The sequence below is a fragment of the Hippopotamus amphibius genome, chromosome 5, assembly GCF_030028045.1.
Source record: "Hippopotamus amphibius kiboko isolate mHipAmp2 chromosome 5, mHipAmp2.hap2, whole genome shotgun sequence".
Lineage (NCBI taxonomy): Eukaryota > Metazoa > Chordata > Mammalia > Artiodactyla > Hippopotamidae > Hippopotamus > Hippopotamus amphibius.
Genome location: NC_080190.1, coordinates 27,668,798 through 27,692,708, shown reverse-complemented (window position 1 = coordinate 27,692,708; position 23,911 = coordinate 27,668,798). Strand labels below are relative to the sequence as shown.

The following is a 23,911-nucleotide window of genomic DNA, read 5'->3' as shown; positions in this document are numbered from 1 at the left end:
ATATTTGCCGAACTGGCCTGACCAGAAGGAGAATGCAAGCTGGAAATGAGTGACTCAACCCAGCCTGCCAGACTCTGAGGTGGGGAGGCCAGCATGGGGTGAGGGGAGTGATTAGCTGGGCAGAAGGGAGAGGAGTGTCCCAAGATTGCAGGGCAGGGCAGGATGTGGCCTGGGAGGGGTGGCCATCTCGGGCCCCTTCCATGGGGGTATGGTGGGACTAACCAGCCCCTCCTTCTCAGTGCAGGAAGTCTTTGGGAGAGAGCAAAGGGCAGGATGCGGGAAGGGCAAGAAGACTGCTGGTGGGTGACCGTGGTTGTGTGAGCACAGCTTTCTGAGGAACTTGAGGGGCAAGGGAGACTTTGAGGGGGTTGTGATGCGAGCAGTGACCTTATTGGGGTCAGAGAACGAAGAGAAGCGATGCTGTTCCTTTGTTTTTCCAATTTCACCCAGTGCTACTCTGTACTCCATCTCAGTACTGAAAGCACTGAAAGGAAGGAGGATGGAGCTTCTGGGTCTCAACCTTGACAAGACAGAGGAAGGCCACCTGAGCATTGTTGAGCCACTGCGATAACACTGTGGGAATGGTAAGAACTAGAAAATATGTTCACTTGTCCTTTCAACAAACCAGCCACTTGGTTATGTGCTGGGATACTCTTCACAGGCCCAGCCTTAAGGAGCTCACAGTGCAGTGGGGGAAGACAGACCAGGAAACAACTGCAAGAAGAGCCATAAAAGAGGAAGGCAGTAAGCTGCTTTCGATCCTACCCCCGCTCCACCACTTATCATCTGTTTGACTTTCGACAAGTTAACTAATCTGTGCCTCAGTTTCTTCATCTAAAAGTGGATACTCGCAAAAATAAAATAAAATAAAATAAAAGTGGATACTCGCTTCCCAGAGTTTTTGCAAGGATTATATGTGATAATACGCGTGAGATGCCTGGCACATAGTAATTGCTCAATTAGCATTAACGCTTTATTAAAGGGCTATGCTAGAGTATGAACACAGAGAAGGTACCCAACCCAGTCTGGGGAGATTTATAAAGCTTCCTGAAAGAAGTGACATCTAAGTCAAAACCTGATGCTTAAGGATGAACTGGGTAAAAGAAGGTGGGGCTATGCTTTGAAAAGCTCTCCAGGCACACAGAACAACAGGGGCAAAGCCCCAAAACTCTTCTTGGAAACTGTGGAGTTCAAGTTGCTGAGAATAGATGGCTTAAGTCATCCACCTTTCACAGTAGGACCATCCCCCTGCCTGCTGGATGGAGAGCATTTTGAAAGAGAGCCAGATTGGAGGCAAGGTGACCAGTCAAGCCTAGATTAGGGTAGAAGTAGTAAGAATGGAGAGAATGAGATTGATTCATTCACTGATTCAACAAATATTTATTGAGCAGCTATTATGTGCTACATCCCATTGTAGGCATCATGGATACAGCATTCAAGAAAATCCCTCCATTCACAGATCTAATATTTTGGTGATGGGATATAATAGTTTTTAAAAGTAGAAGACATAGTGTCTGGAGCCATGTGTCATAGAGAAAAAAAACACAACAGAGGAGATATAGTGAGGGCTGGGGGAGGGGCACATTTTAAAATACAGAGGTCAGGAAAGGCCTCACTGCCTAGGCGTCACTTGAACAAAGGATCTCAATGAGAGGAAGAAGGGTGCAGTAAGAATATCGCGGGGTGGGGGGTGGGGGGAAGACCGGTTCAGGTAACATGAGGAGCAACTGCAAAGAGCCTGGGGGGTGGGACACGGGAGATATACTAGGTGTATGTGAGGAACAGCAGGGAAGCCAGTGTGGCTGGAGCAGAATGAGAGAAAGGGGATAATAGGAGATTACCTACAGAGAGGCCAGATCCTGTAGGACCTTGCAGGCAATTATAAAACATTGACTTTTTATTCTGGTGGAAGTCGGAAGCCATTGGATGAGTGAGCAGAAGAGTGACACAATCTGAAATATTTTTCAAAGGTTACTCTGGCTACTCTATTGAGAATTGACTCCAGGACATAAGGGCAGAAACAGAAAGCAGTTAGGACCTACTGAAATAATTAGGCAAGAGATTGTGGGGAAGTGATAGAGAGGTTAAGAAGTAGTCATGATTTGCAAGCATCTCGAAGGGGCAGCAGTTTGGAAAGTGAAGAGGATGAAGATTTTAGGGTCTGGTGCTTTGAGTTCAAGGTTATCTGTGGGGCATCTGCGTGGAGAGCACAGTTGGTTACATGGGTCTGCAGCAGGAGGGTGAGGATCTAAGCTGGAGACTGACTGGGGAGTCGTCAGTATATAGACAGTACCAAAGCCTTAGGAGTAAATGAGGGAGCAGGTATAGGTTAGTAAGAGAAGAGCTTGGTGGGCAGCCAGCATTTATGAGATGGAAACTGGAGAAGTCTGTGGTTAGAAAGATACAAAGAAAATCAGAAGAGTACGATGTCATGTAAGTCAAGGGGAGCCATCTAGAAAGGTGAGAAATGAGTGGAATCCTTTAGATTATCCTGGAAGTCCTTGGTGAGGAGCCTAGAGAAGGACGTTCCAACAGCTCCAATCTAGACCTTGGTTTCTTTGCACCGTCTTTAGAGCATGGACTTGAGGATTAGGGCTTGAAAGCCACTTTCTCCTTGTTTATTCACTCAGACATGCATGCATGCATTCATTCATTCATTCATTCAGCATAAGACCTTCTTTGTAAGGGGATGCAAAATACTAAAAGATACATGCTCTGTCCTTGAAGGGCCCATAGTAACACCTCCCCCACCCCCGCCCCCAAAATCAGGAATAAGGAGATTGAAGGTCTTGAAGCAGAGAGGCTCTCTGGTTTTATGGAAGGATCAAGGACCCATGGGTCATTTTGAACTGGGTTTGAATCTCAGTTCTACCATTTAGAACATAATCTCTCATGATTCTGAAATCCATAATCTCTAGCACAAACCTCCCCTCTGAGTCTGTATACACAATTGTCTCCTCTGGGATTTCCACTGGGATAGCTAAACCAACTCAGACTCAGCTTAGAACTATTGAAAATGTCCCCACCCAACCTAATTCTCTCCAATTCTCTCCTTCTAGGGAAATGGCACCATCACCCAGCCTCTTGTTGAGGCCCAAATCCTAAGTCCCAAATCCTAAATTCAGAAGGATATACTTTATATATACAGTGATAAGAACATCTTGATCCCATTCCTACCCCATTACTATTATGTGTTGATTCCTCTTCACCCCATATCTAATCCCTATCTAGTCCTATTGGCTCTACTTCCAAAATATATCCCAAATTTAGTAGCTTCTCACAACCAGCTTCAAGTCCAAACTCCTTACCATGACCCTGTGTGTTCTGGTCCCTACCTGGCTTCTCCTCACCATAGGACTTCTTTCTGCCCCGGAACATGCCTGATTCATTACTTTTGCATTTGTTTTTCCTTCTGACAAGCATTCTTTTCCCAGGTTGTCACTTGCCTGACTCCTCCTGAACATTTAGGTTTCAGCTCAAAAGTCACTTTTTCCGAGAGTACTATCTGACTCCCTACGCTCTATCACAGAAATATCCTACACATTTAATTAAAAAAATTTTTTTTGGTACACGTTCTCCAGGGAATCCCCAGGGCCTAGAAAAATGCCTGGTGCATGAGGCTTTTGTTAAATATTTGTTAACTGACTGGTTGGCTCCAGTTTTTTGAGTCTCCATTTCCTCAGTAATTGAAGAGAAATAAGAATGCATATTTTCCTTTGTAGGTTTAAGCGCTAGAAATGTAGGGAGGCCTTCCCTGGTGGCACAGTGGTTAAGAATCCACCTGCCAATGCAGGGGACATGGGTTTGAGCCCTGGTCTGGGAAGATCCCACATGCTGAGGAGCAACTAAGTCCATGCACCACAACTACTGAGTCTGCACTCTAGAACCCACAAGCCACAACTACTGAGCCTGTGTGCCACAACTACTGACTCTATGTGCCACAACTACGTAAGTCCACATGCCTAGAGCTCCTGCTTCACAAGAGAAGCTACCTCAGTGAGAAGCCTGCACACTGCAACAAAGAGTAGCCCCTGCTCTCTGCAACTAGAGAAACCCCGCAAGCAGCAACAAGGACCCAACACAGCCTAAAATAAATAAATAAACAAACAAATAAATAAATAAATCAGAAGCATAGGGAAGGGAACTCCTTAGCCGTCCAGCAGTTAAGACTCTGTGTTTCCACTGCAGGGGACATGGGGTTCAAACCCTGGTCAGGGAACTAGGATCACACAAGCCCTGAAGAAGGGCCAAAAATAAATAACGTATTTAAAAAAAAAAATAGGGAAAATTATTGAGGATACAAGGAAATTGCTGCACAGTGAACCTTGGTAATTCACTGCTCAGATGAGCAGACTGACAAACTCCTTTCTCTCTCAGGTAAAAAGAGCTACAAGTGAAGAAGCCCAGAAAGAAGTGGTCCCACCCCGCATCTTTATCATCGCCCTTTTAAGAAGCGCGGTAACTCATCCCCCATCCCCAATGTTTAATGTACCGAAGTTAGTGCAAGTCACGTGAGGCCCTCGGGCTTGCCCCGCCTTAAAGAGGAGGAGCCTCAGTTTGGAGGCCAATAGCAGGAACAACCTCCGGAACAGCCCCCAACTCCAGACAGCGAAAAGGGGAGGAGCCAGACGCCCCAGCAGCTGTAATAGCACTTCCGGACAATACGCCCCGCCCCCTCCTCCCCCATTCCGCGTCGCTTATTTCTCCCGTGACTGGTGGGCCGAACCTGCGGGTACTGATTACAGGCGCCGCCGATGCATTGCTTCTTTCTCCTCGCCTCCCCCTCCCAGTCTCCCGCCCTCCCCTTACAGGGTAGCGGGACCGGCCTTGATGTAGGGACACCACCCTTCGCCTCTCTCCGCCCTAGCTCGGGACTCCGGCTCACCGCAGCCCGCTGCCCGCACGCCCGCGTCTCCACCCTGCCAGCCGCACTCTGCTCCGAGCCCACTGTATCCTCCCCCTCCCCGGGCTGGGAGTCCGAGGACAGGCCGTGGAGGGAAGATCGGGGACCCCTGTGCACCCCTCCAGCCGGTCCCGCGAGTCGGGGCCCCTCCCCCTCTTGCCGTCCTCAGAACAGTGCAGTAGCGGCGAGGGCGCCCTTCCCTCCCAGCTAAGACGGAGAGGGCCGACTGGCGGGCAGCAGGGACTAACCGCCCCCCCCACCCCCCGTAGCCCCAGCGGCGGGCACACCCCCATCCCCTTCTTGGGGGAAGGAGAGCCGAAGTCCGAACGAGCCGAGGCAGGAAAAGGCAGCCGTGGACTGCCCGGCCCGCAGATCATTTTTATTATCGAGATTATTATTAAAGGGGGCGGGGAGCCCAGGATGAGGGGGAGGGGGCTAGAGACGCAGCTATTTTTATTAAACAGATTATTCCTGAAATAATAATACGCGCAAGATGGCTGAAGGTGGCTGTGATGAGCGTGTTGGGGGGTTTTTTCCTTCCTCTTTTTTTTTTTTTTGATCTGAGGATAAAGCTCTGAGGCGACAGCCGCTGCGGAGACCCTGCCCGGAGTGCCCTCCCCCCAGTTGAGAAGCAGCGGGAGGACAAACGGACCCACGGACGGAGCGACTGGCGCGGGCCCGCCCCGGACGCGTCGCCTGGGCAGCAGCCGGGGGCCGCGGGCGCTCGCCTTTCTGCCGACTTCTTCCAATTCTAATCTTTTTTTATTTTTTGGAAAGAACCGGGGTGGGTGGAGCAGAGGTGGAGAGAAATCGGGACTTGGCATTTTCTCCCCTCTCTCTCTCCTAATTTGAGGGAGGCTGCCAGCCCTCCCCTTAAAAAAAGAAAAAAACCACCCCTCCCCCCCAAAAAAAAGAGAGAGAGAGAAAGAACGCTGCAGGACCCTCCAGAGAGCGCGCTCGGACCCCCGGCCGCCACCGCGGCGGCCGCCGGGTGCCCAAGATGGCTGGGCGCTGAGGGAGGCAGCCCGGCCCGGCTGGCTTGGCCCGGCCCCGCCGCCGCGGGCTGGCTCCGACCGCAGCCCCGAAGGCCGGAGCAGAGGCCGAGAAGAAAAGAAAGTGGGGGGTGGGAGGGGGGCCGGGGTGGCGAAGGGGGAGGGCCGGGGCGGGGGGGGAGGGGAGGGCCGGGAGCCGAGCCTCCTGTTCATTAGCAGTTGAGAAAAATTCCTTTCTAGTTTGATCAATCCTTGTTTTCCTCGGCAGAGCCGGGGCGCCCGCCCAGCGCGGAGACGCGGAGCGGGGTCTCTCCGCGGCGGGGGCGCCCGGCGCCGGGCCTCCGGGGAGCGCAGAAGTAGCGACGAGGGGGTCAGGCCGGAGCATCGCCGGGGCTTCTCCCTCCCTCTCTGGTTGGCTTTTTTTTTTTTTTTTTTTTCCCACTTCTCTCCCTCCCCCTTCCGTTTCTATTTGTGAAGGGAGGAGGAAGGCAGAGGCGGGCTGGTGTCTCTGGCCGGGGACTGGAATTTCATCTGAATGACTGCCCTTGCACTCACGCAGCGCCCGGGAGTCGGCCCGCCTGCGCCCCGCAGCCCGCACCCGCAGACGGCCGGCCAGCCGGGGGGCGCCCGCGCTGCGGCCCGGGGCCCGGCTCGCCTCGCCCGCCTGGTCCGGATCTAGCAGTCCTCGGCGCGGCCGCACTCGCTCCCCCGGCCCCTCAGACCTCGGACGAGGCGAGGGAGGCGCGGCGCCGGCGAGCCGGGAGAGAGCCACCACCACTGCCGCCGCCGTCGCCGGAGGAAGTGTGCGGCTCCCGAGCTCTGTCCGCCTTGGGGCGCGCCCCAATGTCAGCCGCGGGGCCGAGTGCAGGCCGCGAGCCCCCGCGGCCCTAGGCGCGCCGACCGGGAGGCGGCCTCTTATATGGAATTTGGACCCCGGCGCTCCCCTCCAGGGCTGGTGCCCCGGCCGCGGCCCTGGCGCAGTCCGCCGCCTCCCGCTAGGCGCTCGGGAGGAGGAGGAGGAGGAGGAGGAGACGCAGCCGGCTGCGCGCGCTGCGTGAGGACCGAGGCTCCCTCCTCTGGGGGGCAGGCGCGCGGAAGGCGCTGGTGACTGAGCGACTCTCGGGGCCGCCGGGGCCCGGAGCTCGGGGCTCGGTGGGCCCGTAGCTGCACTGGACGGACCCCCAGGGTTGGGGAGTTGGGGAGACCTGCCCGGGCCCCCTGCCCGCAGCCGCCATGGCGGAGAATTGGAAGAACTGTTTCGAGGAGGAGCTCATCTGCCCCATCTGCCTGCACGTCTTCGTGGAGCCGGTGCAATTGCCGTGCAAACACAACTTCTGTCGGGGCTGCATTGGCGAGGCGTGGGCCAAGGACAGCGGCCTGGTGCGCTGCCCGGAGTGCAACCAGGCCTACAACCAGAAGCCGGGCCTGGAGAAGAACCTGAAGCTCACCAACATCGTGGAGAAGTTCAACGCCCTGCACGTGGAGAAGCCGCCGGCGGCGCTGCACTGCGTGTTCTGCCGCCGTGGCCCCCCGCTGCCCGCGCAGAAGGTCTGCCTGCGCTGCGAGGCGCCCTGCTGCCAGTCCCACGTGCAGACGCACCTGCAGCAGCCCTCCACCGCCCGCGGGCACCTCCTGGTGGAGGCGGACGACGTGCGGGCCTGGAGCTGCCCGCAACACAACGCCTACCGCCTTTACCACTGCGAGGCCGAGCAGGTGGCCGTGTGCCAGTACTGCTGCTACTACAGCGGTGCGCATCAGGGACACTCGGTGTGCGACGTGGAGATCCGGAGGAATGAGATCCGGGCAAGTACCCTACACACACACACACACACACACACACACACACACACTCTCTCTCTCTCTGTCTTTCCTCCACCACCTGGGGACCACCCATCCGGACAGGCTGACTCTTGTGACATCAGGCCGGAGGTCCCCTTCCAAACTCTTGCTTTGTAAGTTTGGAGGCAAGTTCCTGGCAAGAAGGGTCCCAATCGCTACTTGATACATTCCTGCACCTGTGCTCATAGGGTCCATCTTGTGAGTCATTTATACGATTGAGGTGTGGGGCTGTCAGGGGTAGAGTTTGGCTGTTGCTTTTCTGTTTTGCGCGCAGCTCCCCCCGCCCGGGCGTTGTTTCCGTAGGCCCTACGGGAAGTCACTAAAGGCAGTGACCCAGGTCCTGCTTCTCCAGCTGCTGTTTATGTAATGAGTGTCCTGGTGCTCCTGCTGTGGCTGACATGATCCATGATGCTGGCATACCAATGAGGAAGTAAACAAAAGCAGCCATGTTAGTCTCAAGCCCTATTGGAAACACACTGGGGGGGTGGAGGGGGAGCTTCCGGAGGGGGAGCAGAACTCCTGGTATCTATCTGGCCAAGGCCTGGACAGCCAGCAGCATCACCGGACAGCATCTCAGCTATTGGGATTATTTTCCATAGCCCACTTTCCGTTTGTGAGAATTGCTGCCCACTGTGTGCCTGTGTGTGTTGCACGCGTCTGCATGAACACACCTAAAGTATGTCTTCATCACCCTGAGCCCTTTTTTCCCAGCCCAGCCCTCTATCACAGCCCTCCCACATTTGGGGAGGGGAAGTGGAAGACGGAAAAAGAATCCTGTGGGTTTAAGGTTGAGCCGCCTTGCAATCTGGTTTCAGGCAGCTGGCTCCCCTGGGCTGCTGGCTGGGTGATTACGGAACCGCATCCCCTCCCATTGTATACACCCTGTAGCAGCGGCCAATGTCAAAACCGCCTTCCCCCTCAGGCCTCTGGGCCTGGCCTGGCTTTGGAGCTGGACTGAAGCAATACTTCCGTCCCCTTCAGTGGAAGGGGGCTCCTCCTAGGTTCCTCCCTGGTCCCCTGGCTTTCAGGGTTGAGTCATACCAGAAGGAAGGGGTTGGCCTGAGACTGTCTGAGGCATCTCAGAAGCCCCAGCCTAGGGCCTGGGTGTGATATCGTGGGAGTGAGGTTGGGCTTTGGTAGGACTGTGAGTGTTTATGGGTGGGGGCCCCTGGAGGCTAGTGGAGGCCAGTGGGGAGCCTGGGTATGAGGAAGCTCTGAGCAGGGGACCATTGTGGATGGGGGCTGTTTCCTGTGGGGGGGACCAGTCAGAATGAGTCACTGTTTAGCAATTAAAAAACATACACATGCAACTAACAAAAGGCAAGGGCTGCCACAGGCTGAGGGCAGGGACAACAAATAAAATTTGCTGTATAATTAGTTTCCAGTCTGATGGGCTCGCTCTGGGGTTTTGTGCCAGGACAGGCAGGGCCTCTGGTTTCTTAAAGGAAATGTGGGGGATGGAGAGAAGAGCCACCCCCCACCCCAGGGTTGGAAAAGGCAGAGGCCGAGGGGAGCAAATGAGTCCCTAGTGTCCTCCACTCCCCACCCAGGGCAGGCAGAGCCCAGACGTTCCCTAATATTGGGAAGCTGCTGCTATTAATAAAGATGGAAGGGCTAGGGAGGAGGCTGGGAAAAGTGCAGAGGCAGGAGAAAGGAAGGCCGTCCAGGTCTCTGTCCTGGGATAGGCAGTGGAAAATGAAAGGAGGGGAAAAACGATGTGGCTGAAAGGCACAGAAGAGGGGACAGCAACCAAGGTGATGAGTGACTGTGTGCCTGCGCCCACAGCGTTGCCCTTAGTTGTATCAGAGTGCTCAGGTGTCTTCCACTTAGGTGGGGGAGAAAACACAATTGTACCTGATTTGGTAGTAGGAGGGTGTCTGTAGATACGGGTCTGTGTTTGTGTCTTTGAGACTGTCTGCGTTACCCTCAAATACACCTGTCCCCTGTCTGTATAGTTGGGGGATGGCGGGCGGCCCACATATACAGAGTGTGCCCTGGGGTTCCCACTGGCAGGCCCCTGCTTCCCCAGCTCACGGAAGGAACTGGATGGAAGAAGGCCCCGAACTTTGTCAGCAGCTCCGTGCGCGTGTGCGTATGCGTGTGTGTGTGTGCTTGTGTTCATTCCTGTTCCTGGTGTGGGCGGGCTCAGAAGTAGTGGGTTTCTTCACAGCCAGATGTGCAGTTCTGTGCGCTCAGCATCTGTGCCCCACAGCCTGAGTCTCATCCCATTCCAGGCTCCCCTACACCAGGCCCTCCAGATTCTCTTTGGTGTCCCAGGGCACTGGAGTTGGAAACCCTTCAGTGGCCCAGCGCCACTCAGTGTGAGTTGGACTTATTGAACAAGGCGGAAGAGGGGCCCCACCCTCAGGGGAGGGGGTGAACCACAGAGAACCTGAATGGAAGAACCCATTTCGCTCTATCCTCTCTAGGCCAGCCAGGGAGAGGGGCCTTTTCCTGGGCCTCTTTTCCCTTGTGGGAGGGAGGCTGTCTTAAAGGGCCTCTGCTGGTGCCACGGATGAAGGCAACAGATGCAGGAGCGGAAGCATGGAAATCTGGCAACGCTTTAAGATATAGCTCTGCTTCTTGTGCTTCCTCTTCCGCTGTCCCAGGAGAGGGGCAGGGGCTGCTGAAATGCTCTATTGGCTAGAAATAGGAAACCCTGATCAGTGTCCCCCTGGTGGTCCTCCACACGCATACTCAAAGCACCCACCTGTGCAGTGGCCTGGAGCTGGGGCCCAGCAGGAAGGCATGCAGGGCTTCTGCCCAGCAGAGGACTAGCAGGGCGTCTCAGAGTCAGGCCTTTGAAGTCCTTGTCCCCCTCTGCCCTTGGGAAGCCAGTGTGTAAGCCGTGTTGCCCTGACGCCTGGATGCCCATTGGGTAGACACCAGAGACCACTCTCTGAGACATGCCTAGACCCCAAATGTGTTCTCCCTTCGGACCATGGGAGGCTAAGGGCCCAAGATTGGGATATCTAGGTGGACTCAGGCGTGGCAGCCCTAGTGGTCAAACCCCCCTCCAGCCCCCCGGTTTAGGGGTTCATGTGAGCAACTCGGGACTGGTATGAGCTGGGAGCATCTCTATCTCATGACCTCCCTCAACATAGAAAGAAGACCCAAGATAAGGCCTAGTTATGTCTGTGAAGGGCTGTGCCGGGTGTGTGCGTGTGTGTTCAGGTCGCAGTTGTATCTCTGAGTCATTCTTAGTACCCCAGACTGAGGTTGGAAATGTTCCCAGGACTCTGTTCCTTGCATTCTCGAAGATTTAGAGTTGAGAAGAGATGTTCTCTGGGGACGGGATCCCAGTTCTTGGGCCAGTTTGGGGTCTGTAGCTGTTGGAGGTGAGGTTACCCAGCTCATGTTGCTGGTGGCCAGAGGGGTTGCCCTGGGACCCTGGAGGGGACCCTAGGTCTCCAGCCCATGTGTCTGTCTCTGGATGGGCTCTGGGAGTGAGGGCTGCCCTGGGCCAGCTATAGCTGTGCTGTGGCTGCGGCCTGACTCAGACAGTACAGACCCCACCACTCCCCGCTCCGCCTCCCCTCCCCCCGACCATAATCCTGAGGTTTTAGGTGGGGTGGGAGCTGGGGCGGTGAGGCTGTGTGTGTGCGTGCGTGCGTGCGTGCGTGTGTGTGTGTGTGTGTGTGTGTGTGTGTGTGTGGTATGAGGGTCATGTAGCTGCTCCTTCCTTGACCATCCTGAAGGATTGGGAAGGGGGAGCCTGGCTTGGCCTTCTCCCTGGGCCCCAGGCAGAGAGGAGCCTGAGGCGGAGGCCCAGCCCCCCACCTCCACCCCAGGATCCTGCTGACACAGCCAGACGCCTGTCAAGTACGCCCTGTTGATACTCTGCCTCCCGCAGCTCTGGGTGCCTGTGTCTCCACGTCTGTCTGCAGGTTTGTGTGTATGTGTGTGTACCCAGTGTGTCTGGTTGCACATCTCACATGGGACTACTTTTTTGTATCTCTGAGAAGGTGCAGTGTGAATGACTGACTTCATTACAGAGTTGTCTCGTGTGTGGCTGCGGGGTCGGGAAGACGTGCACGTGTGTGTTGGTGAGAGCGAGGAGGGTGCCCTGATCGCTATACACCTGCGAGCTGAAGTTGAGTGTTCACACATGCCTGTTGGTGATGGCGCCAGTGTGTGACGGCCTGCCTGAAGGTGGGTGGTTGGTTGGTGGGTGTGAGTCTTGTCTGACCTTCTCACCTGGTGGGGGTGTTGGGGAGGGGAGGGGATTCACCTTTGGGCGAGCTTGTTGCCTGTGGTGGGTGTTGGAGGTAGAAGCCGGATGGACCCTGCGATGCTGTGTTGGGGGCATTTGGAGTGGTCACAGGACGAAGGGAAGCGCGGCTTGGGCCCCAGCTCTGGACTGAGCAGGCAGGCCTGGCTGGCCTCATCCCTGGCTCTGGGAAAGCCTTCCTTCCCGACTGGCCTGGCATTCAAACCCAGACAAAGGGGGGCTTTCTCTCTTGCCTCTTTGTTCTGCTGCCCCAGAGCCGTGCTCTCTGCATGGCAAAAGCTAATTCCACTCTGCAGCTGGGAAACTCTCTCTGGGGTCTGCCGGGGCTTGCCTCCGAGGTGCTGGCTTTCTCCTTGCCCTGGCTCCTGCCCTGTAGCCTCTTCTCTCTGGGTCTGTGCTTGCTCGCAGCATGGGGGTCCACATGGTAGCCCCCAGCAGGGGTTGAGGCATGGGAAGGGGCGACTAGGGCAGGCAGAAACTGCCCGGAGACCAGGAGGGAGTGCTGTGGCCCAGGGAGAGGGGAGACTCACGTACTCCTGGGGCAAGGGCTTATGTGGGGTGGGGGGGGGGGGCAGCTTTGGCAACTGGGGAGGAGGTTCGGAGGGGTAGCTCTGAGCAGGGGCTGCATCCAGAGCTGGAGCTGGCTCGAGCGTCATCTGGGCAGGAATCCGAGCAGGAAGAAGTACTCCAGCAGCCCAGCACCCTCTTCCTGCCCCACTCCCAGCCCCCATCCCACCACAGAGACTGCTGGCCCCAGCTCTGGCCCCATCTAAAAACCTGGGGCCTGCCTCTGGCCCAGCTCCTGGGGCCCTGTTCCCTCCTGACTTTGCTTCTCTTCAGGGTTGACTTGAGGGTTTTATGATGATCATTTATTAACTTTTATACAGCCTCGATAGAGTCCCTATGGCCTTACCCCGTCTGCCCAGTCCAGTCTGGCATCAAAAATGCCAGCTGGGTCTGGACAGTCATTCTCCAGAGGGCTGTGAGGCTCTCCGCGGGCAGGAATGTGAGGGGCTCATGACTGCCCCGCTCCAGGCTGGGAGGGGCGTCAGAGGGAGCAGCTCACGGCAGAGTCTAGAACATTAGGCAACAGGTGTGAGGGTCTTGGAGGGCTGGGAACGGTGTGCCCCCAAGTCTTCTTGATGCCTTTGCCCTCACAGGCCCAGGAGCAGACTGCAGAAGGCCTTAGGTCCTTAGGGAAGGGGCAGGGACGGGAGTGAGCAGGTCCCACCTGGGCCCGCAGGTGTGGAGTGGGGCTGGACCTCTCCTTGCCCCTCCCCTTGCTGGAGGCCTGGTCCCTCAAGGGCTTCTAGTCTAGACCATCGTCATTCTCTCCACTCGGCTCCTGCACACTTGAGGTGTATCACAGTCCAGGTGACCCACTGTGGGCTGGAAGCAGTTTGTAAAGTGCCCCCCACGGCCCCCTGCATTGAGAGGCCTTGCCCTGAATCAAGCTGGGAAATCTGTCTGCTGTGGGTTTTTCCCAGGTGGGCCCTGGGGCCTCCGCTCTCCGTAATTCCCAGGAGGTTGGGGTGGAAAGGAGGCTGCTGGAAGTGGGGAGGGGTCCTTGCTTCCTCTGTTCCGCGTCGCCCAGCTTCTCAGCAGCCTGATTCAGTCATTTGGTGGGATCCAGCTGGGGGCGACACAGGGGCAGCAAGTGGGTATTGCCCTTCCCCCCCCCCCCCCAGTTTCCCAGCGCCTGAGGCGGCCGTGCTCCTCCAGCCCCCTGCTTCCCCCAGGTGTTGACTGTAGCAGGATTAAGATCAGCCAGCCCTGAGGGAGGGTGATTCCTGCAAGGGTGAGCTGGCCACGGTGGGCCCCTCTCCCAGCCCTCCCTGGCTGGCACTCCCTGGCCCGTTTCCTTCCTATTCCTGACCCTTCTCTTCCCCCTGTGGTGGAGACGGAAGCCTGATGGCCTCTGAGCTGGGGGAGGGCCGACGAAACCCAGCCACCTGCTAGGGAGTGTGGCCACTGCCTTCGCTAGACCCGGGCTGGGCTCCACCCGAGAGGGCTCTGGGCAGGCAGGAACCAGGACCTGGACCTGGACGCTAAGGAAAGACACCTCAGGGTCCCAGGGTGGCAGTGCTGCCAGGAAAGGATCTGAGAAAAGCCTAGAAGAAGGAAGGGGCTGAGCCCCACCCCTCCAGGACAAGACAGGACGTGCCTCCCTTGGCGGTGCCCTGAGGAGTCAGCCTTGAACTCCCCGAGGGGGTTTCAGGGGAGGGGGGCAGGGCCCTCCCGCTGGTCTGGAGGGTGGGCGTGAACAGCCCCATTTCAGGCCTCTGAGGGAAGCGGGGCTGGGATCCTATGGGGGGCTGCCTCTCTCCGGCCCCTCGTCTGGGACAGCCCCAGGTGCACCCCTACTCTGATACCGATGGGTTTGGTCGTGAGAAGTAGTTGGGCCGGGAGACATAGGTGCACAGATGTGTGGGTGGGTGGGGCCTGGGCTCTTAGATATCCTGGGCACTGGGAAGGCAAGAGTGGCCTGGAGCCTGAGATGCATCCGGGTTGGGGGACTGTCCTCCCGAGTGTGGGGACGACGCAACCAGCAGGCAAAAAATTGAGGGCCAGTTGTTACAGGGGAGGTAAAAACGTCTAATGTCCTTTGGTGGTATGCTGGCCACCTGGCCTTCAGGCCGGCCTCCCTCAGTCGTCTGGGGCCTTCAGGAGGTCCAGCGTTCACTGTGCGGGGGGGTGTGTGACGGTGCCTGAGGTGGTCGCAGGGTCCAGGTGGCGGCATGTGCTTGTGTGTGTGCACGCAGTCGTATGCATGTAGCTGGGCCGTGCTGTGGGGTGCTGCCTGCCCTTTTCATGTGACTGGGGGTAGTTTCACAGGCAGGGAGGAAGCGTGACTACCTCTATTCCTGCTCCCAGCCTGCTGTGTTTCTGTACAGGCTCTGCCTCTCAGGCTAGCAGCAAATCCCTGTGCATGTTGGGCTGGGGTGGGGGCCTGTTGGGAGGATGAGGTTTTGGGGTGGGGGCAGGGCAGCATCTCCTGGGGCTCTTTTAAGGTGCTGTCCTGGGTCACTGAAAGTTCAAGTTGTTGAGGGGGTGGTGTGCCCCAGGCTTTTCCAGCTCAGAATCTGAGAATCTCACCCTCTACCTCCTCCTGTCCCCAGGGCCCTGGTTTTCTGTTTCCAGTGTAGCCATCAAGATGAAACAGGGTTGCTGAACTCTCTTGCTGGCCTTGGTTTCCCCATATGTAAAAGGATTTGGGGGAATGAGGAAGGGATTGGTAGCAGCTTGTCTTTAGGAGGCCAGCTGAGTGTGGATGGGACTGGGGGTCATGGGTCAAACCTGAGGGTCACTTTGATGTCCACACAGAGGAAGAAAAAGAACCACTTCTTGTTGAGTGGATACTTACTGTGAGCTAAGTCCTGTGCAATCTGCTTTGCAAACCTTATTTTGTGTGCAAAACCCATGGGTTTATTCAGCAAACACGTTATGCATCTATAGGGTGCTGGGGCCTTTGTGGGTCCCAGCTAGGAAGGAAAGTGGAAAAATACAGCAGCAAAGCCCTGTTTTCAAGAGGCCTTGAGTTTTGTTTGGAGTTTGTCAGACCGCAGTTTGTCAGACAGACTATAGAACAGTGTTGTCCTGTAGCTCTTTCTGTGAGATGGTCATGTTTTGTGTCTCTGGTGTCCAGTACTTTAGCCACCAGCTTCATGTAGCTACTGAGCACTTGAACGGAGGCTGGTACAACTGAAGGACTGATGTTCAATTTAATTTATTTGTTATAAATTTGAAATAGCCTCATGTGACTAGTGGCTACTGTATTAGACAGCACAGCTGCAGAGGGAATGCAGAATGTGACAGTCCCCCTGTATGGCCAGGACAGGGAGGGTCCTGCACAGACTCGGAGCAGGGCGCATGGAGAGTTTTCTAGAGGCGCGGGTGCTTAAGTTGGGCCTAAAGGATAGACAAGGGGGTGGGGAGGAGGCACTGTGGGCTGCAGGGAAACGTCAGCTGGGTGCAGGGAGTTCAGATTTGCACAGTGTCAGGGACAGGATACCAGCCCACCTGGCTGGGAGAGTCAGGCCATAAGAGAGCCTACGGTGTTTGGAAGGAGGGGTCATTGAGGGCTCTTGGGCAGGAGAGAGACCCTGTTTGAAGAGGTGTGTCTGGCAAGACAGGGTGGCTCTAACAGCCGGGATGGGCAGGGCTGGGAGGAGAAGAGTTGTGGGAGAAGATTAGGGGCTGAGAAGAGCGGCATGGTCCAGAACCTTCCAGCAGACTGGCCTGGGGTCTTAGGAGAGCCAGAGTCTCCTTTCCACCCAGGTCCAACTGAGAGGCTGAGGGAGCCAGCAAGGACTTCAGAGGCCTAGCTCTCGGCATCAAGAGCGAGCAAGGGGGCAGCTGGCTGGCTTGATGCCCCCCAAGTGTAAGGCAAGCACCAGGTGAGATCTCTGGACTGGGCCAGAGGGCCTGTGAGACCCAGGAAGGCTGTGTGACCCTTTACAGCATTTCTAAGACGGTGCTTGCTCCCCAGAGAGAGGCAGCATGACCTGGATAAGAACAGACCCTACTACCTGGTCATTTAGGTTTGTATTCCAGCTCTGACACTAGCTGTGTGACTTTGGATGAAATACTTAACCTCTCTGGCTTCCTCTTCTCTGAAATGAGGATAATAATAGTACTTATCTCATAGCATTACTGGAATGATTAGATAAGTCTATACAGGAAAAGTGCTTAGAACAGAGGTTGGCCTGCCCCTGCCCTTAGAAAGTTCATGGTTTAGATGTGTGTGGGAAGCTATTCCAAGCTTTCTGTTCCTGTGGACAGGCTGGCCAAACAGTTGTCACCAGGCCCCTGGGATTACGTGGGAGCCAGAAGGGGTTGGGGGGCAGAAATTTGAGGTCATCTGGGTCGAGAGATCCATAGGATGAGTCTGTTCTGTAGAGGAAAGGGTGGTGTTCCCCCATTTCAGCCCCTCTGATGCCCCCACCCCACTGTCTCTGCAGAAGATGCTGATGAAGCAGCAGGACCGGCTGGAGGAGCGAGAGCAGGACATTGAGGACCAGCTGTACAAACTCGAGTCCGACAAGCGCCTGGTGGAGGTAGCTAAGCCCAAACCCGTGGTATGGTGTGGGGGCGGCTTGGGTACAGGGCCGTGGGCTAGCTCCTTGCGTGGGCTGGGATCTGTATCGTGGTCGGCTCTATGCCGGAATCCCTTGGTCAGTCATTCAGTGACCTGTCAGTGGATGGGCCCCCCACTGGTGCCAGGGTACCTGGCCCAGAGCCCTGTGCCACCAGTGGGGGATTGGCAGGCCAGATTTTGCCTTTGGGAGCCCTGGGCAGCCTGGGGGTTTGGGATCGCAGACGCCCCCATCCAGGATGTGAGACAGGCAGGAGCAGCAGCCAGAGGTCCCCAGTACTCAGCTGTCCACCCACTCCTACCCTGGTGCGCACAGGAAAAGGTGAGCCAGCTGAAGGAGGAAGTGCGGCTGCAGTACGAGAAGCTGCACCAGCTGCTAGACGAGGACCTGCGGCAGACGGTGGAGGTCCTGGACAAGGCCCAGGCCAAGTTCTGCAGCGAGAACGCAGCGCAGGCGCTGCATCTGGGGGAGCGCATGCAGGAGGCCAAGAAGCTGCTGGGCTCCCTGCAGCTGCTCTTCGACAAAACGGAGGATGTCAGCTTCATGAAGGTGGGCTGGGCCCGGGACCGGCTGGCGGGACCCAGGGGGCATTTCTAAGTTGGAGTCTGTGATGCTTTGATCCCCAACTGGTGCCCCCCACCAGTATGCTCACAGGGCTTCAGAGCCAGCCTGCGTGGACTCAAAACCCTCCCACCCTGTTCCTTCTAGCTTTGTGACCTTGGGCAAGTCATATATGTTCCCTAGGCCTCAGCTTCCTCACTTATGAAAGGGGGTTGATTATACAGATCTAGTATCTGTTTTCCACAATTCCAGATTTTTTAAAATCCCTGAAAACTGAAAGAAAAAAGTTCTGGCAACTCATTTAACAGCAAAAATTGACCTGAACTGATGTTGGCAATTTATGGTCTTTATTGATCTTGGTACAAATATTGAAGCAATGCTGGGATGTCCCTGGCGGTCCAGTGGTTAAGACTCTGAGCTTCCAATGCAGGGGGTGCAGATTCGATCCCTGGTCAGGGAACTGAGATCCCACATGCCACGCGGCGCATCCAAAAAAAAAAAGGATTGCTGCAGAAACATGGATATGTTAGATTACGGTGTCTTACATAATCACGTATTATGATACAGACATCATATTTCCCTTGTGAAGTCCAAAAAATTCCAAGTTCCAAAACACATCTTGCCCTAAAGATTTTGGATAAAAGATTGGGTGCCTGCAGAACCTTCCTCCTAGGGTAGTTGTTTGGATAAAATGTTAGATGTATAGAAAGCACTTACAGTGTTGTCTGTCCCATAGCAAGTGCTCAGTCTTCTGAACATGGAGGCACCCCACCCCCTGCCCCTGCCACACTCTGGCCAGAATCAGAAGGTCAGCCCTGCCTGGGGAGAGAAAGGATGGAGCAGCTTCCATCTTCCCCTCTCCCATGCTGCCTTTCCCACTGACTAACCCTTTTCTCTCCCCCTAGAACACCAAGTCTGTGAAAATCCTAATGGACAGGTGAGCAGATGGCTGCCGGCCCTCAGGGGCACACACGTGGGGGAGGGCAGGAAGGGCCAGGCCCACTGGGGGGAGGGAGGGCGGGCTTACTGGTGATACCTCCTCACAGCAGATGCCCCGTCCACTGCCCCCAGGACCCAGACCTGCACAGGCAGCAGCCTTTCTCCCCCTAAGATCGGCCACCTGAACTCCAAGCTCTTCCTGAACGAGGTGGCCAAGAAGGAGAAGCAGCTGCGGAAGATGCTAGAAGGTGAGGGTGGGATCCTCAGTCAAAGGGAGAGAACCCTTTGGGCAGGGGTAAATGCCAGAACCTTCCCTCTGAGAGGCAGCCTGGCCTAGTCACATAGACCCTTTCCTCACATCCTGGCTTTGCCACTTCTGGCTGTGGGACCTTGGGCAAGCCGTAGTACCTCCCGGAGCCTCAGCTTCTTCAGCTGTCAAATGAGAATGATGAGAGTATCTGCTTGCTGACGGAGTAGTGAGCATCAGGATGGCGCGTGATGTATTGTGCTGGGTCCTGTAGACGGAAAAGGTCCCTGGGGGAGAGGAGGCCGGGGTTGCCTGGGATGGGGGCTTTAGCGACTTTTGCCCGCACTCTCCACAGGCCCCTTCAGCACACCGGTGCCCTTCCTGCAGAGCGTCCCCCTGTACCCTTGTGGCGTGAGCAGCTCTGGGGCGGAAAAGCGCAAGCACTCGACGGCCTTCCCTGAGGCCAGTTTCCTAGAGACGTCGTCGGGCCCCGTGGGCAGCCAGTATGGGGCAGCGGGTACAGCCAGCGGCGAGGGCCAGTCAGGGCAGCCCCTGGGCCCCTGCAGCTCCACGCAGCACTTGGTGGCCCTGCCGGGCGGCGCCCAACCAGTGCACTCGAGTCCTGTGTTCCCCCCATCGCAGTATCCCAATGGCTCCGCCGCCCAGCAGCCCATGCTCCCCCAGTATGGCGGCCGCAAGATTCTCGTCTGTTCTGTGGACAACTGTTACTGTTCTTCCATGGCCAACCATGGCGGCCACCAGCCCTACCCCCGCTCCGGCCACTTCCCCTGGACAGTGCCCTCGCAGGAGTACTCACACCCGCTCCCGCCCACACCCTCCGTCCCCCAGTCCCTTCCCGGCCTGGCCGTCAGAGACTGGCTCGACGCCTCCCAGCAGCCTGGCCACCAGGATTTCTACAGGGTGTATGGGCAGCCGTCCACCAAACACTACGTGACGAGCTAACGCCACGCGGGCGGGGGGGCGCTGGGGAATCCCCCCCCCAGCCCCCGGTGGCTCGGGAATGATGTATCCAGAGACCTGTCCTCTACCTTCCTGTCCTCCCTCCCTTCCTCCTCCATTCCCCCAAGTCTCTTCCTTTTGGATTTTGTTTTGTTTGGGGTTTGTTTTGATTTTTTTTTTTTTTTTTTTTTTATTATGAATCTCCTGGACACAGAGGTGACAGTGGGAGCTGGCCTGGGCTGGGGCCGCAGGTGGCCCTGGAGTTGGGAAAGCGTCTACCTCAAGGCGCTGAGCTCTCAATCTCTCTCTCTCTCCTTTTTCCTTCTACTCCTTCCCCTACCCACTCCTGTGGTTGGAAGGAGCCTCAGCTTCCCCTAAAGCCTTGAGGGGAGAGGCAGTTTCCAACTCTCCTCACCCAGCCTCGGGAGGAGGGACCAGTGCCCACTGGCTTGCTTTTCCTCTTGTTTTTTTTTTGGGCAGTTTGATCACTGACTGAATAAGGAATGACCTGTAGATTGTGGGGTTTTGTTTTGGTTTTTTTAATTTTTTTTAAACCAAGAATGATTTCTCCTGCTTCCTCCTTACCATCCTCCTTGACGGAGTTCAAAGGCCACTTCTCAAGCAGCTTTTGGCACCTTCAGCCTCAGAATGAAATCTTAAAGACAGGAACCCCCATGTCCAGGAAAGGGGAAAATGAACTTTGCCAATGATAGTGACCACAGCAAAAGCAAATAATAATAATATTAATAATAATAAAGAGAAATAAAAGAAATAATAAAGTAAAAAACCATAGCACAGCCCTTGTTGAGGTCAGTGGGAGAGGAGGGGCTGCCTGGAGTTGGGTCCTTGCCTGGATTTTGACACAGCAACTTCCTGTAGTGAGCACCTTGTATGAACCGTGGACTTCCTGTTCTCAAGGCGCAGGTATTTATTCTGTAATCTGTCTAGAGCACACACCGAAATCCAACCTTCTAATAAACATAATGGCGCAGTCCCACTGCCTGCCTCGCCTCTTACCCCGAACTTCCCCAGGCCTGGGGTCTTTAGGCGTTGATGTGGGGAGGGGCGCCTCTAGGGATGGGAGCCTCTGCCCTCCTTGCCTTGATTCTCTTCTGGGTTTAGCCTGTTCCAGGCCTGTGAATGTCAGTTTGTCAGGCACTAACTGTATCTACTCGACCTTGGGTTCATTTGACAAATATTTGCGGAGGGCCTCCCAGGCCCAGCCCTCTGCTGCATGGGCCCTGGCATCTCTTTGAGTTTCTGCCAACATGCTCTTAGCAAGGACAGACAAAAAAAGAAATACCTATCTATGAGTCTTGCAGAGTTTACCTCCTTCAGTCCACAAATATTTATTAAGCACATGCTAAGCACCAAGCACCATGGAGGGCCAAGGGCACAGAAGTAGAGCAGAGCCCATCTTGGAATTTAGTCTAACTGAGCCTTGGCCCCCCCGCAGTGGGGGTGGGGGCGGGGGGGAGGTCACTCAGCTCCATGCTTCCTTTGGTGACTTGGGCTCTGGCCCCTACCCCTGAGCATGGAGGAAGAGCAGGCAGGAAAACCTTGTGCTCTGGAAGGCATGGAGGTAGGGGGCAAGATGAAAAAGGTATCCTACCCTCAACCCCTTTGGCAGAGCTTCTCAGTCTCATGTGCTTGGGAGCTTGTTAAAAGGGCTGATTCCTGGGGCCCTACTTGGACTCAGTGGGCATCACTGAGGGCACAGGAACCTGTTTCCCATACCCCCTACCCTGGCCATGCCATGCAGCACACAGGATCTTAGTCCCCTGACCAGAGATTGAACCCTTGCCCCCTGCAGTGGAAGCACGGAGTCCTAACCACTGGACCACCAGGGAATTCCCAGGAATCTGCATTTTTAACTCTCTGGTAATTCTGACACACCCTGGGGTTTGAGAATCGCTGCCATGAGGGACTGACCAGGGACCTGCCTGTCACAGGGACCCATGCGGTGGGAGGTGGGGCTGGGGCACACCAAGCCCTCCTTTGTGGGAGTGGGAGTGGGTTGGGGTGGGCGCTGATCTTTTTAAAAGATCCCTGGTTTGTTGCCCAACACTTTGCGTGGATCTGCTTATGTGTAAAGTAGGAGGGGCAACCTTTCCTTGGGTGCCTTGTTCTCTTTCCCCTTGTCTGGGTAGAATCAGGGCCTGAATGCCTCCCACCCCAGGAAGCCTAGAGCAAGACAGGGAGCTATGGGCAAGCCCAGTGCTAGGGGTCCAAGCCTCACCACCTCCTAGTCACCCCTCCTCTGAGAAAAATAAGGACTCAAGTTGGAGGACACGGTCAGTCCATGTCCCCCAGCCAGATGGGCTGGCCAGACCAAAGTGTTGGTCTTGCTAAGTGCCTCTGTCTTGCTAACCTGTGGGAGTAGAAAATGACTCAGTGTGTGTGTGTGGGGGGGTGGGCCCTTGATTCACTGCTCCCCCTTCCCCACTTTGGCAAGGAGCCAGAGCCAGGAGCAGGACGACAACAGCTGGCCTGCCCCCTTCTCTTGCCCTGCACCTGTTTGGGGCTATTGAGGGGAGGCAGATGGCTGGAGCACAGTGCCCCTCCAACCCAGGGTGGAAGGATGCCTGGGGCCAGGTGCTGGTAGACAGATAGACGTTTCACTCCACTCACATCTGCTCCTGTCTCACTGTTGCTTTCTCTGGTTGTCAGGAACCCTGGGACATCTGTGCCAGGAGTTGGGAGCCAAGACAAAAAGCTGCCCAATTTCTTCCCCACTTGGCCTCGTTTTGTTTTAGCTGATGGAAGAGGTTCTTTCTCCAGGTGCATCAGTGAGACTGGGGTGTGGCAGAGAGACTGGCAGGAGGGGGATGAGCTTGAACCCCACCAAGTTCCAGCTCTGAAAGCCCACCCACCCCAGCAAATAGACACCCAGGCACACAGCCTGTAGGCCAAGCAGCTGTGTGTAGTATGGCCTGGAGCGCCTGGGCAGCCAGGGAAGCTGGGAGACGCTAACCCCATCCAGCTGTCCCCAGCTACCCAGCTGTCCCTGGCTTTGTAGGAGCAGCTGTCACCCACCTCCCCAAAGGGTCAGGGGCAGAGGCGGCTGGGAAAGCTGGAGCTGCCCAAGGAACAGGGCCGGCTGGAGAAGGCGTGGGAGGCCTTCCTCTCCCAGCACACTCAAGACACCTCTCACACCCACGGGCACGCCCTGTGCCTCGCTCCGGTAACCACGCAGACTCAGAGATACCGGCTCTCACCCCCCAGGTGTTGCCCTCCCGCCCTCCCCGGGGAGGCGATCACGCCTCCCCTTTCCGGGCAGGGCTGGGTGTCAGGAGCCGTGCGCGTCTACCCCACCCCACTGACGGCTCCTGTGGGCCAGATGCGCGGAGCCCGCAGGGAGGCAACCGCCGGGGGGTTTCCTCCGCCCGCCAGCCGCGCGGGCCCGGGCTCTTTCAAGTCGCTGCCCTCCCCGGTCCCAGCCCTGGAGCTGAGCAGCTGCGCCCCGCTCCCCGCCCCCAGCCTCTCTCCCAGCTGTCTTTGGGGTGGAGCCGGGCAGCTGGGGAACAGCTGCAAGGCGTGGAGTGGGGGGGGCCTCGGGTGCCCTCCTGCAACAGCCGGAAACAGTCTCCTTGCCCAGGAGGGGGTGCAGGGGGCGGGGGAGGGCGAGGCCTGGGGGGATGGTCGGCCCCTCCGCCCCTCCCCCAGCGCATCTGGCCGGGCCAGCTGAGAGTCGGGCAGACCCCAGATCAAAGACCCCTCCCGGCTTCAAAGGGCACCCTGGGGGCGAGGGAGGTGGGTGGGGCAGCCGGGAACACCCTGAGCAGGGAGGCGGTGAGTCAGCGCCCCAGGGCCCTCTGGAGGCCGAGACCCCACTTCCTAACCTCATTTCTGGGTTCTTCCAGGCCTCCTTCACCTCCACCCACTCGGACCCTGTGGTTGTCACCATGCCCTTTCCTCAGACACCTTCATGTGCTCTCGTATGAGGGTGGGGGAGAACCCATGAACACTTTCAGGACCAGACCTGGCCCCCTGGGGGATTTCCTACCCCATCCCAACTCTGCCTTCTGTGACTTGGATGTGTGGCGGGGGAAGGTCTAGGACATGTCCTGCCCCATCTAGTGCTCTAGACCTACAAAGAAAGAGGGGCTGTGGGCTAAAGGGAGGAAGAAAAATGATTCCTGG

General features: G+C 56.5%; 1 protein-coding gene across 1 annotated transcript; it reads left to right on the top strand.

The window, feature by feature from the left end:
- The first annotated feature begins 6,056 nt into the window (after positions 1-6,056).
- TRIM8 (tripartite motif containing 8) lies at positions 6,057-20,762 on the top strand. Its single transcript, XM_057735152.1, has 7 exons — positions 6,057-6,306; positions 6,455-7,698; positions 16,927-17,022; positions 17,377-17,610; positions 18,528-18,559; positions 18,694-18,809; positions 19,164-20,762. Exons 2-7 carry the CDS (start codon positions 7,129-7,131, stop codon positions 19,769-19,771), a joined length of 1,656 nt encoding a protein of 551 aa, XP_057591135.1. The 5' UTR covers positions 6,057-6,306; positions 6,455-7,128; the 3' UTR covers positions 19,772-20,762.
- The last annotated feature ends 3,149 nt before the right edge of the window (positions 20,763-23,911 follow it).